The sequence below is a fragment of the Synchiropus splendidus genome, chromosome 11 (assembly GCF_027744825.2).
Source record: "Synchiropus splendidus isolate RoL2022-P1 chromosome 11, RoL_Sspl_1.0, whole genome shotgun sequence".
NCBI classification, from domain to species: domain Eukaryota; kingdom Metazoa; phylum Chordata; class Actinopteri; order Syngnathiformes; family Callionymidae; genus Synchiropus; species Synchiropus splendidus.
In genome coordinates, this window is record NC_071344.1 from 18,078,608 (window position 1) to 18,095,646 (window position 17,039).

General features: G+C 45.4%; 2 protein-coding genes across 2 annotated transcripts; one reads left to right on the top strand and one right to left on the bottom strand.

The window, feature by feature from the left end:
• Positions 1-1,909: 1,909 nt before the first annotated feature.
• slc49a3 (solute carrier family 49 member 3) lies at positions 1,910-11,271 on the top strand. Its single transcript, XM_053879730.1, has 10 exons — positions 1,910-2,310; positions 4,664-4,822; positions 5,382-5,583; positions 6,388-6,464; positions 7,131-7,268; positions 7,334-7,450; positions 7,822-7,974; positions 8,040-8,197; positions 8,265-8,368; positions 8,947-11,271. Exons 1-10 carry the CDS (start codon positions 2,143-2,145, stop codon positions 9,105-9,107), a joined length of 1,437 nt encoding a protein of 478 aa, XP_053735705.1. The 5' UTR covers positions 1,910-2,142; the 3' UTR covers positions 9,108-11,271.
• LOC128767597 (nuclear cap-binding protein subunit 1) lies at positions 10,822-16,855 on the bottom strand. Its single transcript, XM_053879729.1, has 23 exons — positions 16,706-16,855; positions 16,072-16,160; positions 15,771-15,871; positions 15,545-15,701; positions 15,363-15,470; positions 15,126-15,247; positions 14,994-15,063; positions 14,493-14,708; positions 14,288-14,385; positions 14,164-14,227; positions 13,994-14,104; positions 13,780-13,844; positions 13,651-13,713; positions 13,517-13,591; positions 12,957-13,060; positions 12,756-12,881; positions 12,590-12,692; positions 12,424-12,517; positions 12,247-12,350; positions 12,068-12,185; positions 11,854-11,994; positions 11,677-11,790; positions 10,822-11,343 (listed from the first exon to the last, which is right to left on the bottom strand). The coding sequence occupies exons 1-23, from the start codon at positions 16,737-16,739 to the stop codon at positions 11,230-11,232; spliced, it is 2,391 nt and encodes a 796-aa protein (XP_053735704.1). The 5' UTR covers positions 16,740-16,855; the 3' UTR covers positions 10,822-11,229.
• Between the last annotated feature and the right edge of the window lie 184 nt (positions 16,856-17,039).

Consider the following 17,039-nt stretch of genomic DNA (forward strand, 5'->3'; position numbering starts at 1 on the left):
ATATGATCACAATTCATTCATTTTGAGGGCAGAATGTGGAGCAATATTGACTGTCTAGTTTGTGTTCACCGCTCAGTCGGAGTGAGACATGATGGGGTGATGTTATTATATTTGCGGTAATAAACATTTGATAAATAACACACTTAAACATTATTGGTGGTCATGAGTCAAGCGAATTATTATCGACGTAACAACAACAATAGTATCACACTTGTCGCCATTTTTCTTGACGATGTATCCCCTGTAAATATCCCATCTTTAGCTATACATGGAATGATTGAAGATATAGTAACAAATCTGTAAGGATTTATCTTTTTCTAAACTAAACATTTTGTTCTGGTTGACTTTATTTGTAATGAATTAATACATGAAATAACACACTGTTTCCATTTAATTGAAGTTGCCCCTTTTTGATCTACCTTGGGACTACAGCATTTTATTCTTAATAATTATACTGCATATGGGCATATTAGATCAGATTAGATCAGAATTTACTTTTTAATGACACAATTATGTTTTGTTATCAATGATGTGTGTGTTGTTACACTTTTGTGCGTACATTTGTTTTACTTTAGTGCGTATGGATAGTGTATGTTGCACTGAAAAACCGCACCTTGATTACTATTTTATATGGTTTATTATGAAGTAAATAAGAGGCATGTTGAGTAAGTTGACCTGTTGATTCTTATTATTGCTCTCGGTCACTCAGCTGTGTTGTGACGATATTGTGTCATTCCTTAAGGTTATCAGAGGTGAACGTCTGTTATCAGATGTCACAATGAAAACCAGCTCCTCAGCTGTATACTGTGGGCTTGTTGCGACCTCTCGAGGTGCGTTTGTCCGACTCCCTTCCTCCAAAATCGAAATCGCGTGCGGGCATAAGCTGATCTGCCATAAAGGGTTAAAGTTAGAGGCGCTTCAGAGGGATATGTGAGAAGAAGTCTCACTCTGTTCCCAAAATTAGCAGACACTACATCGATCACAAATAGGATACTTCCACTTTTTCTTCCTTTTATTCCAAGTGCAGATCTTGTGTCGGTCGATATTTGTTCATATTTACGTCCTCAGATGATTGTGGGTGTTTTATGATAGGATTTCATTCCAAATTATACATTTCCAGTTAATAAAACCATCTCAGTCCAATATTCAAATCTGAGTAATACGTTCATGAATCTTTCAAATGCTTACAAACCATACATATGTTGTTATTTTGTTCTTTGGACTTTCTAAGTATCATTCGCTTCCTTGTTTGGATTATTGGTCTTTAAATGAGGAAATTGACTATGACACTAGATAAGATGGGTTATAAAAAAAAGACAATAAAAGGAACCAACATGTATAAAGTGTATGGCTACAACTGTCTGTTTACTAATATGCCTATATCCCTAATTTTTATACCTCTGTATATTCCAATGGTGAAAACTACAATGGTAAAATAAATTGCTTTCTGAGATCATAAGATCAGATCAACAGAAAACCTTTTCATTCGAAAAAAAAACCTGGTGGCATAAAATGAAATTATTATTGAACAATAAAACCAAATACTCTTTAAATATAAGAGAAAATGTCAGGCTGATGTATAAAAACAATGCATTCAAATAATCGTCAGTAATTTATAATTTCACTTTGTGCTTTTAGAATCTATTTTAGAGTCTATAAATCAACTATAATTCAAAATGCCAATATAGTTAAATATTGATATGTGAAAAAGAGTATGACATATTTATTTATGGTCAATTATTATTATTATATTCCAGTATTCCTTGGAATTGGAAAAAATAGAGGTAGTGAGTGAATAACAGGTCATGTGGTAATATATCGAGTTTTATTGTCGTAGTTTTTAATTATTTGCTCGATACTCTTCTTATGTAGTGCCGAGTGGAGCATCTCAACTACAGACGATCTTTGGTACAGTACAATGACAAGGTAAATCTCCGGACGATGTATATCGATCTTTCCGCCACAAACCTCCGATACAAACAGCTGTAGACAAACTTTGCCACCCGGCTCTGGTCAGCAGGAACCTATTTGGACTGTGTCTAGAGGAAGACGTCGCTACAAAGGTGTTGGAACCAGCGGAAGAATGCCCCCGGGGAGTTAGCTGGAGTTAGTTAGCCGGGGACGTTGGCGACTGCTCCGGAGATGCCGGCCGGCGGGGACGGCTGGACTCCCTCCCAGGAGGTGGACGCCTCCTCCGGAGGATCGAGGACCGTGAACTCGGAGATGAAGAAGCTGGTGGCGCTGCGAGTTTACAAGAGGAGGTGGTTCGTGTTGCTGCTGCTGTGTTTACTGAACTGCTCCAACGGCACGGTGCGTTGCGTTCAGGTGTCCTCGCAACTCTTCATTTACTTTGACTATTCTCTCAATATCAAGGCTTAAATGCAAACGTTTATCGCTCATGTTTAGAGGATGAGGTTCAACTATATTCTTTGATTATCCCAACGTTTCGAGTTCCATATATGTGAGAGAGTAGAATATTGAATTCTTTTGAACTGAGCTTTTATGAACGCCACACAGTACATACAGTAGTAACACACGATTTACCAAGAAAACAAACGTGACAATATAGGGACACACTTCCTATTGTGCTTCCTGTTCTTTCCCAATTGTTATCTTGACGCTGCGTTATGCGTCTTAACAAGCTGCTTAGTTCGACCTGCATGTATCATAACCAGGTACTAATTTTATTGTTAGCAGAGGTCGGTACTGTCGTCAAAACTGAACTCCAGTAAAAGTTCTACTACTTAAAATACGAGTGACTCAAGTATTAAGTGTAGATACTTGCTTGATTTTTTTCTTTTGTAAAAGTGCCAAGGCAGGAGTACAAGAGTACTGAAGTACAAATGCTTTGTGACACTTGTGTACACCATTTTATCGGATTTGCTCCTACACATGAAACAAAAGTTGATTGAACAAAGATAACTATGAATAAAAGTAGTGACCTATTGTAGTTGAAACCAGAAAAGCACTCAGAGAATGCGAACCACCCCCAAGCAGCTCCAGTTCACCCCAACACAAATCCCTCAAAGCCGGGTCTCAAACTGAACACACAATAATATCATAATATTTTGAACATTTCATCCAAATCCGTCCATAACTTCTGAAGTTATTTTGAATACAGACAGACCAATATCGTCGAAACATAACTTCCATGACAGAGGGAAAAAGGAAAACTATTTTTGAAGGGTGTATTCGGGAGAAATACTTTCATACGTACAATGTACTCCCAGTTACGCGAGTAAGTGTTACGAGTTGCTACCCATCTTTTGTGTTGTGGGTGCGTGTCAAGGTCCCAGTTGTGGCGACACAAGTCTCTAGTCATAACTAGTTGGTAGCATGTGTGTGCTAATGCTCTCTGCTGGCACAGATTAAATCTGACATGACTCCTGACCGCCGTTTCTCCAGTCACCCCCTGTTTCTGACTGTGTATCGATTATTAACTGAGCAGTCAGCTGAGTTCAGTGGCACGTGGTGCTCCTGTTTGTCGGCTGTAACCTGATCTGATTCCTCTCAAGTGTGCCCACCAGCATCCTGCAAACACCCCCGACCCCAACGCTTCCCTCAGGATTTGTCCTCTCCACGGGGCCCTTTGTCTCCAGGGCTGATGGTGGACTCACAATAGCTGCTCAGCTGGCCACGAGTTACTGGTGATGCTACTGATAAGAGCCGATCAGATGTCCGTCTGCCTGACGTCACGCAGCGTTTATAGAGCTGGGAATGAGATTAGGGGGAAAAGAGCCGTCTCTGGGACCGGTCATAATTCAATGAATTGCATATGTGAGAAGTTTGTGAGGGACAACAGCGAGCAGTGTTTTGATGATCTGAGCATGGAGAACATTTTCTTCTTGATGCCGTCAATCTACATTTTTGTGTAGTTTCGCATCATTCATGTCCTCCAAACAAACATGGTGGCTCACCGTTGTGTGGCAATGTTCAACTTCCCGTTCACAATAACACAGAAATTGAATGTTTTTACTGTAGCCATTAGTTCTTGTTGTTTTATACATTCATACAATTTCTGAAAGCAGAACAAAACATTTGTTGTTGGGAATCAGATGATGCATGAGTCCATGTTTCACAAAAGGTGCAGGTTGGAAGTGGGATCTTCTCCAGTCTGAGTTGAGGAGAGAGGAGCTCTGCCATCCAGGGGTGACTCAGAGTAGAACCTCTTCTCCTCCACGAGAAGACAGTTGTCAAGAAGTCTCCTGGACTGTTGAGGTGTTCAGCTGGGAGGAGGCCCTGTGTCGGACCCATGTCCATGTCCCCCCACGTGACTCATGGGCTAAATGAATGAGTAAACTCTTGGTTGTCATGCAGAACTGCAGGTTTCGGGCCAAGTGTTCCGTAACCTCATCTTCCGGTGACATCACTACTAGTGCACTTGTGACTAATTGAATCGTCGATTATGGTCTGGAGTTGATCCAGAAGCGTCAGTGTTGTGCGAGCTTGGACTCTGCTCACTCTCCAGAGCAGAATCCACGCACTGAACTCGATCAGGTGAGAGTCCAGGTGATAAACTGAACCCACATCAGGTCAAGCTCTGATCAACATCGTCGGGAAGTGACCTTTAAACCTGCCGGGGTCGTCGATGTTTCTGCACCCGAGGTGTGTGCTGTCATCATCCACAGTCTTTGAACTCAAAACAGCTACTGTCTGTTTCCAGATATGGCTGACCTTTGCACCGGTGGCAGACCAGTCGGCCCAGTTCCTCGGGGTCACCTCGGAGCAGATCAACTGGTTATCGCTGGTCTTCATGGTGGTGGCGATACCTGTCAGCTTCGGGACCACGTGGATGCTGGAGACTCTCGGTCTTCGCTTCACGGTACAAGGAATTTGGCTTAATAGAAAAGACAGAATTGGAAACAATAATTTAAAATTAAATAAGAAATAAGACCCTGGCAACATAGGATGAAAAATTATAATTGTCTGGGATTTGTTGTAAATTATTTATTTAGATTTTAAAATAAATCACATTATACATAAATTAATAATAATTTGAATATAAATATAATATGATCATTTTATTGACATTTATTTTCAGTAAAATATAATATAATATATATTCAAATCACGTAATTCTTAAAAAATTGAATTTTCAGAAATATATATAAGAGAAAATAAAAGCTTTATCGTGGCTTTATTTTTTCTTTTAAAAAATGGTAGCAGAAAAATAAATAAATAGAGCCATTTAAGACAGAAGAAAATAAACCAAATAAGTGAAGTGTATTAAAAAATTATTAAAATTAAAATAGTAATCAAGGTGCGGCATTATTTTATTTCAGTGTTGGAGACAGTGAGGCTAAATTTGAGAAATAAATTGAAAGTGCTCAGCAGATTCTCACAGAGTTGTGTGACTGGTTGACTGACCTTCCTCCCTGCAGCTGATTTTGGGCGCCTGGCTCAACATGTTGGGGGGGTTCGTCCGGGTCATCGGTGCCGTCTGGCCCAGTTTCCCGGTGGTGATGTCGGGTCAGACGCTGGGCGCTCTGGCTCAGCCCCTCATCATCTTCACGCCCACCAAACTGGCAGCCCACTGGTTCCCCGATCATCAGCGAGCCACGGCCAACATGATCGCCTCCATGTGTGAGTCAGAACAAGTCAATTTTGTTTTCTACATGAAGGATCGAGACTCAAGAGTGGGACTCAGGAATGCCATGACTCAAATTCACTTCCTGTCGAGCAACTTGGATCATCCTAAATGCTTGGTGTGAGGAGACTCGTAGAGCTGGACCCCCTTTCTGTCCAGTAGGTCCAGATCAACAGCCCACTTCCTGTCCAACAAGTCTACTAACTCAAATATTCAGGACTCTGGAGTGAGGCTCAATAGTGGGTCAACTAAGTTCAAACAGACTGCCTCAGATGCCTGGGATTCTGAGATGTAACAATTCTGACCCACTTCCTGTCACCTGACATTAGTTGTTAAAGGTCACTGAGGTGCCCAGGAGCTAATGTCCTATATAATGATGCAACCTTCGTGACTCAAGAGTTTGATTCATCATTGCCATGACTCAAGACTCAAGACCATGGCCTGTGTTGAGTCCTTGGGGCCTTCTGAGAGACATGTGGTTCCCAGAGCTAGGCTAGACAGACTTCCTGTCTTCGCCATCAAGCCAGAGTGACTGACTCAGCGTCACGAGTCAAAGCCGACTAGAGGCTAGGGGATAGGACTCGGCGACTACACAGCGGGTTTTCAGGAGTCATCCATCATACATGGCAAGGACTCATGGGTAAAACAGATTTGGGGAGAGGATTCGAACCCTCAACCTCAGACTAACATGACACTGCCTGAGAAGAACAGGGTGATGAGGGACGAATGAAAGACTAATGTGGATGTAGGAACTGAAACTCGACAGAGGCTGAACTGAAACTGAACACTTCTCCCTCCAGCGAATCCTCTGGGCATCCTGCTGGCCAACATCGTGTCTCCCCTGGTGGCTGGACGACCTCAACAGATTCCCCCGCTGGTACGCTCGCGCTTTTCTACACTCTTCAGATCTCCCACGAGTCAGAGCCTCGGCGGAAGTGTCGACGAAGCTGCAGAACCTGGAGTTGTCTGTGATCTAGAGAAACACACGTCAGGACTTGTTTGAGTCTTTGAAACTCGGAATTTGTAATTCTGAATTCAATCTTCATCTTAATTTCATTTTAATCTGTATGTTAACTTGAGTTCCAAGCTGTTAATATTTCAGGATTCATTCATTTCATTCAGAATTTATGCCATTTCTGAGGTGAAAAGTTCTGAACTCACAATTTGTTTATCCAAATTACTCAACTAATTCTAACTGGGATAATCCTGTGAGTCAAACTACTTCATGTTAAGAATTCCTGACAGTTAAATCTCAAATTGCTGAGTTGTATATTCAGGGTGAAAGTTACAAACACATTCTCCTTTGTCTGCGATGAAGCACAGTGATAAACTCTGGCTCACCCTTCACTTAAACCTGACATAAAACTGCTGGATTTAAAGAGTAAAAATCAAGAAACTCTGACTCTAAACTCCTGGTAGGCTGAAGATGCTTATGACATCAGAATTTCTTCAGTTTAATAGACTTCATAAATCTTTAAAATCCTGCCGTCAATGACTCAGCGTTCAGCTCCTAACCTATCTCCACCCGACCTTCTCTCCACAGCTGCTGGTCTATGCCGTCCCGACAGGCCTCATCTGCTTCCTCACCACGTTCGGCTTGCGGAGCAGCGTCCCTCCCACGCCTCCGTCGGTCAGTGCGGAGCTGTCGTGCTCAGAGCCCTTCCTGTCGGGACTCAAACTGGTAAGCCCAGGTGATGTCTCCACTGCGGTCCGGAGTGGACGCTCACCTGTGTGTCCACTCTGCAGCTGCTGAAAAACAGGTCCTACCTGGTGCTGCTGGTGGCCATCGGATCCGGCTTGGCCGTCTTCACCTGCGTGTCCTCGCTGCTGGAGCAGATCCTGTGTGTGCACGGATACTCTGACGTGAGCGCCTTTGTTTTCTGTCAGAGACTCAGAGGACAACCATAGTGTTCCACACCAGTCCAACACTGGAGAGCTAGGAGGACACAAGGCTGACCAAGGGGAGAAATCAGTGCCTTCCACATTCACTTGCCATTACATTATGACCAGCTCTTGAGGCTAGGCTAGGTGGGATCAAGACCTTATGCTTCCACTCTGGCTCAGGAATGTGCCTGATGCTTTCATGGCTCAGGACCCCACAGTTGTTTCAAGGTCATGTATGAGGGAAAGGGGTTTAAACTGGACTAGACTTGAGTAGGCCTTAACATTATGACCAGCCCTTGAGGGTTACACTGTGGCTAAGTAACGTGGCTCCTGAACTCTGACCCCTGCAGGACTTCGCTGGCCTCTGCGGTGCACTCCTCATCGTGTCTGGCATCGTGGGCGCAGGACTTCTGGGCTTCTACGTGGACCGCACCAAGAACTTCATCGAGGCTACCAAGATCAACATGAGCTTCACGGCTCTGTCCGGCATCGCCTTTTCCGTGGTGAGTTGGCACTGTGGCTGTCTTTAGAATCGGCCAGTTGTGACCTTCTGACCTTCTGTGTTCAGGTGTCTCTCTTGCCGCAGCAGAAGGTCGCCATAGCAGCCGTCTGCTCTCTGTTCGGCTTCTTCGGTTTCTCCATCTACCCAGTGGCCATGGAGCTGTCGGTGGAGTGCTCGTATCCGGTGGGCGAGGCCACGTCTACCGGGCTCATCTTCATATCTGGGTAGCGCTCGGAGTCAAGAGAGTTGATGGCTTCAGCGTCTGTTGTAACAACTGTTGTGTGTTTGCAGTCAAATCCTGTCTGTGCTCTACATGGTCCTGCTCCAGGGGCTCACCAAACCCATCGCCAGCTCTCTTCTCTCCACATGTGGCGGCGCTGTACTCAGCTGGAAAGGTAAGTGAAGGTTGGTGACACCACCCCAGCTGTGACTTCAGCTTCAGATGAAATTCTGCCTTGTGATGGAGTGACAAATGATCTGAAGGTGTCTGTTCAGTGGCTTCTATTATGGAATAGAGATTTATTTCTATGGTTTGTTTTGACTATATTTGGGGTAAAATTAGCATTTTCGGCCACCAAAAACTGTATAATTGTAGTGTATTAATATTGAAATAATAACAACATTGCTGTGCATTAGAGGAATACATTAAGAATGAAGTGTAAAAAGAAGATAAGAACAATAAAAAATGCTTTTAGAAGAGAGAAAACAAAGTCATTGTCAACAGTGTCAGTCAAAAAAACAAACCTCTAAACTAACTGAATATGAACAAATAAATGTATTAAATTAAATATATTATTTATAAAATATATATATAAATCCCCAAATCAAAAGATTTTATAAGTCGTAACTTAACTTTGAAGGTGAAGAAAGCCATGTATCATAACTTACTCCAAGCAAACTTGTACTAGTAAAACATTTGAATCCCGCCCACTTCCTCAGAATGATTTGTTGAAACTACTCTCTGCCTCCTCAGTGCCCCTGCTGGTGATGTCGGGACTCTGCAGCTTCTTCACCTGTTTCTTCGTCATTTTCTTCCACACACGTTACCGACGCCTGGAGGCCGAGGAGGACGCCACCTACAGGGGAGAGCACGCCGACGTGCCTGCCACCAGCGAGCGCCCCTTACTGGCATGACGAAATCACTGATGCTTGAACCTTTACACCTCCTGCGGTGATGGCATGCCTTGCTCGAGGGCATAGAGAAAGTTTCAGGTTGAGTAAACTGCGACTCAGGATTCTGTTGCTGTTGACTACTATACTACAGCGGCTCTAGTTTGCAAACACCATTCTAGTCTCTGGGTACAATTACAACAAAAAGAGAACATGCTAGCTCTAAGTCCTGCTGCCTGGCTCTACGCCGAGTCTCTGCCGGACGACTACTTGACTCTGTGATTTTGGTACTGCTCAGGGAAGCGATTGTACTTCTTTCATGGTTTTAATAGACGAGTTTTCATCGCATAAATGCGATCACATTCAGACCCAGGGTGTACTGACCAAAACATGTCTGTTACGTCTCATTTTATTGTACTGTTTGAGTTGTAAACCCGGCGTCCGACAGCCGTTGCTAACAGATGATTCTTCTTTTTGCTAACAACATTTGCGTGTTTCCTGAACCCTTCGATCGGGAGAAATCTGAGCTAGCTTTACGGCCAGCAGATCGATTGACGAATCAACAAAACTGAATGAACTGAAACCTTTGATGAATCGTGTCATGATTCAGAGTGCGAGCCTCCTGGCTCAGCTGCTGAACGGTAGATTTGACGTAACAAACCGTTCACCCTGATGACAAACAGAAGTCCTTCCACTAGAGACACTATTTAGGCGCTGCAGCTCTGGAGACTCTGATCCTGCTCTCTTCATGACAGGCTGCACCCCGAGCTGTGAAGCTCAGGTCTTGGATTTTAACTAATCTCACGATACATTTTCAGCTTGCCTTGCGTCAGCCCAGATGCTGTTTATCTCACTAACTTACTGTTGGAGTCTTAAGTTTGAAAAGTTTACAAATGATGTTGTGAGACCAAATGTTTGTCCATAAAAGGCCAGCAGGTGGCGCACTCAAAGGCACCATGTCATTCCTGCTTGTTGGAGTGATGTAGTGAGGGGAGAAGTGATGTCATGATGGACGTCACCTCTGTGGGATCCAAAATGTTTCCAGTGCGTCAAGCTGAGGTCGCTGGGCCAGAAAAAAAAACCCTCTGAACTCAAGGTCTGGGGCCCAAATGTGGCCCATTGAGTCACTTCTGTGGACCATGAGAGTTTGACATGGTCAAACACTGACCTTCCAACCACAAGTGGAACGTAGCATTATTAAAGCCGTGGTGCTGCCTCCTGCCAACATAACTGTCGTGCCACTAAACCGTGAAGCCTTTTGCTGACTCATCCATATTGTCACACAATGTGGCAGTACCCATGTGTCTTGAATGTCTCTGAAATAATTCCACTGATTATGCTTTTGACAATAAAAACACGTGCCAATCGTCTTTTGAGTGAGTCACAGAAACACCTCTTCGACCAAGACTGTTGCTCTGAGGTCAGCTGAACTACATTTAGACCCAAAACCTTTCCTTCACTGTGTGTTAGGTTAGGACATATACGGTTTACACAAGATTACACAAGAAGAAAGTGGCCCATAAAATGTATTGATGCCAACGAAAACAGAAATGTTAGGAAAAAAAATCTCAACTATATACATTCAAAAGCAACTTGGGCAAAAAATATATAATGAAAAAGGAAAATTAACATTTAAAAAAAAAAACACAAAATTACACTTCAAAAAAGATGAACAGTGATCTAAATTAAAAAAAAAAAAAAAGAAAAATCCATTTACCACCATTTAAAAACAAAAGGAAATTTCTCAGAAATGAAGAGTACTCTTGTGTTAACTACAATGAAAATGATGTAAAAATGAAGGCATTGACGATTAAAAATGAAAGTGAATAAAACCAAGGCTGACACAAGCAGAATTTTTCTTCCCAACAAATTGTCCCTTGACTGAAGCAGCTGGTCAGCAGGAGTGGACGAGACAAAGGTTTCACACCGATGAGTAGTTAAAGGATGGTAGCCTTTAATGGTGTTCAATTCATGAAAGAAATATAAAAGTAGAGCGCTCTGTGGACCAGGAACCAGAGTGGACATGATCTAAAAGACTCGTGACGAGCTCGGCGTAAAAATCAGGAAAAAAAAAAAAAAACAGAAACAGATGGGAAAACTATGGTTCGGACTGAGCTCTACCGGGTCGACGTGGTTCGGATCCGTCTCAGAGCTGCAGGGCGCAGAACTGCTGGTACACGGCCAGGATGTGAGGGTCCAGTTCTGCTGTGAAGAGGAGGTTCTCCAGGGTCCCCATGTACTGCTGGATGGTCACGTGATGCTGCCAAACACAGAAGGTCGAGCAAGGTCGTCAGCAAGGTGGGGGGGGTGTGTGTGTGTGAGCCACAGCTCATGATGTGCGCTTGTTTGTGACACCTCTGTGAGCTGGTCAATGTTTCTGCTGTGCTGGTGTTTTCACTTGTACAAGTGCGTGTTTGAGTTGCTGCTAGAAACGTGTCTTGCTCAGTGTTTCCCTTCTGAGCAGATGTGTGTTTGTGGACAAGTGCAGTCCTGTGCTCAGACAGAGGCTGAAGAGTGTCTGTGTTAGACACTGTGCTGGCTTGTACTGCGTGTGTGTGTGTGTGTGTGCGCGCGCGTGCGCGTGTGCGTGTACCATGAGGAAGATCTGCTGCAGTCTCTCGATGCAGTTCTTGTACCAGGGAGTGTTGATATCCACGCCGCCCGTCTCACACCGGACCAAGTGTTCCGTCAGCAACATGATGAAGCGCTGGAACACACACACACAGGTGAGACACCAGCTCCTCGGTGGCTGGAGAAGAACGGTCAGCACCTGGAAGATGACGAGGAAGAGGTTCTTCTGCTCGCTCTGGGCCGACTCCACCTTCTCCTGCAGCCTCTCAATCTGCTCCTCCAGCTGGCCTTCCTCGTCCTCGCTGTTCTTCTCCATGTCCTCGTCATCCCCGCTGTCCCTCTGTGGGCCCACCAACACACTTGATGCTCAGGTAGTCCACCGAACTTTCCCGCCTCTGAGATAAACCACCAACCCTCTTGTGCTGCTGCTTCTCCAGCTTGTCCTTGGCCTCCTCCAGCTCCTTCTGGATCTTCTGCACGTGCTTGTTCATCTTGCGGATGGTGGAGTGGAGGACCTCCCAGATGAAGAGCCTGCATGGGGGTCACCAGGTCAGCACAGGGGTCCCGTCGCGCTCGCCAGTCCCCGACTCACCTGCTGAATTCGTGAGCCATGTCCTGAGAGAAGAGCCAGTTGGCCACTGCGGCGCAGTCCACGATCTGGGTCCGGATCATCTTGTCCACCAGCACGGAGATCATCTACAACACAGCAGCACGACCTTTGACCTCACCGTCGCAAGCGGCGACCCCGGCGGCTCAGAGCGCCCCCTACCTGCGGGTGGTTCCTCCACACCTCGTAAACCACCTTCAGGATATGCAGTTTGCCCTCGTCGCCGTCTGTCAGGGTCTTGAGGATTTCATGGAACCTGAAGGAAGCAAGAGCCTCAGATCACATGTGGACAGCTCAACCTTCTAGCTCAGCTCCAGGTCAGACTTACTTGCCGAGGGCACTGAAAGAGTGACTGAAAGACTTGGCCGCCAGGTGGAGGAGAGTCTGCAGGAACACGTCGATCTTCAGAGGGTTGAAGCTCTCGCCTTCATCTGCAGCACAGGAGAGACGTTGCTGCCATGCCTGGAGGACACCTCAACACTCAATCACCACACCGTCATCATCCTCCTGGTTGGGGTTGGGAACGTCCCTCAGGATGGTCAGGATCTCCTCGTTGGACGCCCGGTTCTTGATGGCACTGCCCACAGTGATGGACACCTGGTAGCCCGGCAACACGCTGGCTGTACAACAGTAGCACTCGGGTCAGGACAGGCTGAACGGCGTCAGAAGACCAACTGGTCTCAAGGGACACGCACCTGCGTTCTCCTCGGAGTACTTGTACATGAAGATGGGTTCAGCTGGGATGAGGGCGGAGAAAGAGGGAGGGACGATGTCGACGATCCGCTGATGGTAGGAGAGTCTGTGGGGACACAAAACCAGGGGTCATATCAGGGCCCCATGGCTGTGACACTTCTGACAGTCCAGATTGTTTTAATGGTCCATTTAAAAACAATACACTCAAACTTTGATCATACTTTCATAGTTAAATGTTATACCTTTTCTCTTACAGAAGATGCACATAGTACACTGTACTGTACATTTTAAATAGTACAAAATATATATAATTATTAGAAAAAGATATTTTTAACAATTCTTTGTGCCTTCTTGATTTATAATTATTTAAAATATTTTGCTTTATCGCATTTAGTAATGATATTCAGTATGTGTATTTTTTTTAACAGTCTTAAAGATGTTTTTGTCTTTGGTTATATCTGTTTTATTAATGTCTTTTGAGATGTTCCACCATGTTCAAGCTTTTTTTTCTATTTTGGCTCCAGTCCATTTTCTGACTGACTAAAGACGAACTTGTTCGTACCTCATGCACTTCTCCAGAACTTCCTTGACGAACTTGGGCTTGGGCCGGTCCAGATCCACGGTCAGGCAGTCAGCCCTACAGCGACACCACCAGGTCACACTCAGATCTGCACAAGCCTTCGACGTCCCACTCACCAGTCGTCCCAGCTCCATCTGAACTGGAAGTTGCTCAAGTGATGGGAGAACCAGTTGACCAGTCTGGGAAGAGAAGCCGGTCAGAGAGGTCAAACCTGAGGGGGAGAGGATGGAGGGGGTGGACGTTACCGGTCTATGCAGGTCGTGTTCATGGTGTCCAGTCTCATGTAGAGCATCTCTGTGGCTTGAGCCAGCTGCAGGAGGCAGTCAAGTCCAAAGCATCGACTCACAAAATGCAACTCAGTTTCTGATCGGATCACAGATCATTCTTAAAACCGGCGAGCCCCTGTGGTTCCAACCCCTCCTCTCAGTCACACCAAAACGCTCCTGCATTGAAGGATACGACCTGCGGCAAAGACCCCGGCTGCAGTTTGCACAACTCGATCAGCAGTGTTGTGTACATGACGTCGATGTGAGGAGGCGACGGCAGCTGGAACAGTTGCCCGAAAATGACCTGCAGACAAACAGAAGCGCCGTGAGCTCCAACCCAGGCCTGATATCTGGACGCTGTACCTCCACAATGTGATAGTTGAGGGGGATCTTGTTCTTCCCCGGGTAGCTGAGCAGCTGGGCGGCGCTGGAAAGACAGCAGAATGAGTGAGCCTGTCGCAGACTGCAGAGCGACCAGTGGACTCACCAGGTTTTTCTTTCCCTCCAGTGAGTCTTGATGATGCAGTGCAAGTTCTCCTCGATGACGAACCTCTCCACCGAGTGGCTGCCCGGCATGACCGGTCCCTGGAGGCACCACAATGAGAAGATTGTCAGAGACCGGGCTGACCATTGGCATCATTTAAACAAGTCAAACACAAATGAGAACAGGAGAACCAAGGTGGGAGTCAGACCTCTGGAGCGTCCGTGTAGTCGAACATGCGGAAGACCACGCGCGGCATCGGGTACTGGGCGTCCGGCATGTGACCCGGAGGCGTGAAGGGAGGCAGGTTGTGTTGCAGGGCTTCGCAAAGGACACTGTCAAAGGCGATGTATGGGCGCAGTATGTGTCGCTCCTGCCAGCGGTCCTTCTTCAGCTTCTGGATCTGAGCCCAGAGACAGTCCAGGTACTGGGCACGAGAGAGTGGAGCACGGTGTGAGGTCCACCTTTCACAACTGACACTGAGATCTGATTTGTTTATCTAAGCAGATCTCAACCCGACTCGGATGAAATGGATATAACTAAAGACAAAAACTCCACGCTCTGATGTTCAAAATTCAATGCATTTAAAAATACAAAGAAAATTGAATGGGATTATATGCTGAATAAAGTTGATCCAATCTATCAGAAGAATGTCTACTAGACCAGAGATGGTCTTGTTCAGCAGACGCCATGTTTGCATTTTTCTGCTCACCTCTTCTTGTGGATGTGGCTTCTCTGCCGTCCACACCTGCAGCATGGGCACGTGAGTCTTCACTCGCCTCCTGAAAACACACACGTCAGAGAGCGCACGGCGAGTCGCCGGTGACGACTGAGGAGGTCTCACTTGAGGTAGCCTTCGATCTGACTCAGAAGTCGGTCCATTTCCACGTCCTTCTTCTCGTACAGCTCCTTCCCAACCCATGGTAGACACGACAGAACTACGTATACAAACCAATCTGACCGGACCTGGCGGTGGCGGGAGAGAGTAAAGCTTCACTAAGAGCATAGACTTTCCAGGGCAAACTGGGTGTAGGATTTGTCTGCTGTGGTCTAGTAGAAGAGTTTGAAGCCCTTAGCTCACCTGTGGCACGTCCTCCTCCTGTGTAACGCTCACAAAATTCTCAAACATGGCCACCATGGACGGAGCAGCGATCACATGACAGTTGACAAGATCCGACAAAAACCGCACCTGCACAGCAACCAGCCAGTTATTTAACTGCACACATTCACTCTAAGAGATGAGGATGTTGAAAGGCAGCTCACCAGGTAAACCGCTTCGCTGTACAGGTTGTTCTTCAACGTCTCTTTCAGCTGTCGGATCATGGCTTCCACAAACTCCCCACCAAAGTTGTAGTTGCGGGCGTTGAGGAGGCCGACCAGAGTGGTGTAGACCGTCAGCTTTTCCGGGAGGAGGCGAGCACTGATGACACAGGAGGCAGTGAGCGACGCTACATTGAGCATTGCCGAGGACTGAAGGGCCAGGACTTACACGGCACATAAAATACGAAGGATCTTGTTTTTGTAGTTGGGAAGGTCTGCCTCTAGCACACCTGCCAGACCCTCCAGGTTGCTCTCCAGAGACGACGTGCTCTGAGGAGGCCGGGCACAAAAACATAGGAGTCAGTCAAACACAAACTAGTTATGATCAAAAAACAGCAATCTGCTAAAGAATAATTCATTTAGAATTGACAGTTGTGAGAGTTTGTGTTAACCATTTAGAAAGCAACTGGCAACTTCATATCTGCTCACGACAGCAGATATTTCCGTTTCCTCCGAAAGCAAACGCCTACCTTCTCTCCCACGCGACATATCAGCGACTCTAATCGATCCTCTATCTCGATGGGCTCTGACGTTCTCCTCCGTTTGTGAGACTGACCGCCTGGAAGAGCCGCCACAGAGAAGCAAAGACGGGGAAACGTCAGCACAGTGAAACGGTTGGCTTTCACACCAGCAAAGGAGTTGAAATTAGTTCATGCAGTTCAGGAGTAACTTCAACTTCATTTCAATGAACCTTTGGTATGAGACAATGATCTCTCGTGTGGATGCTGAATATTAGAGCAAAGAAATAATAACATTTACTTGAGCAAAAGTCAGCCTAGTTTCCGACTTTGGCGAGTCGTTATTGTCAATTAAAAATCGTATAATACCAAAAACAAAATTTGCTGAATTCAAGCAACACAGTGAAGATCCGTTAACCATGAGTCTTTGTTGTGGACACCAACGGCATTCCCACGTTTCAAAAACCATCACCAACCTTCATTCACTGTTAGAGTCTCGGCTACATTGAAAGACAAATGAATGACAAACTGCAATGAAGCAGAAGGATGTTCGCAGTCCAACTACTCTCAATTGAGCATGCGTGTTTGCGCCAAATAAGCTAACCACAACTCTTGAACAGAAAACAAACACCGGTTTCGCTCTCACCGTCATTGTCGTCGCTGTGTCGTCTCCTGGACATAATTGACGCTGCAAATCCGCGAGCGAATAAAAAGTGAGACCGGTAATTGCAAATATAAACCAAAGGATTGTGCACCTTGGACCATTCAACCAACAGCGGTCTGATTCAAGTGAAGCACATCCGGTGAGTTCCGGAAGGTGCTACATTATCTTCGGTCCGTACTGTAACAGTCCAGTAGTGAAGCTAAAACATTTATTAAACATTTTTTATGTAATATCAAAAAAACGTATTCTATAGTACATTATTAGTGTCATGAAAACAACGAAAACAAATTAAAAATAAATAATAATAATGATCATT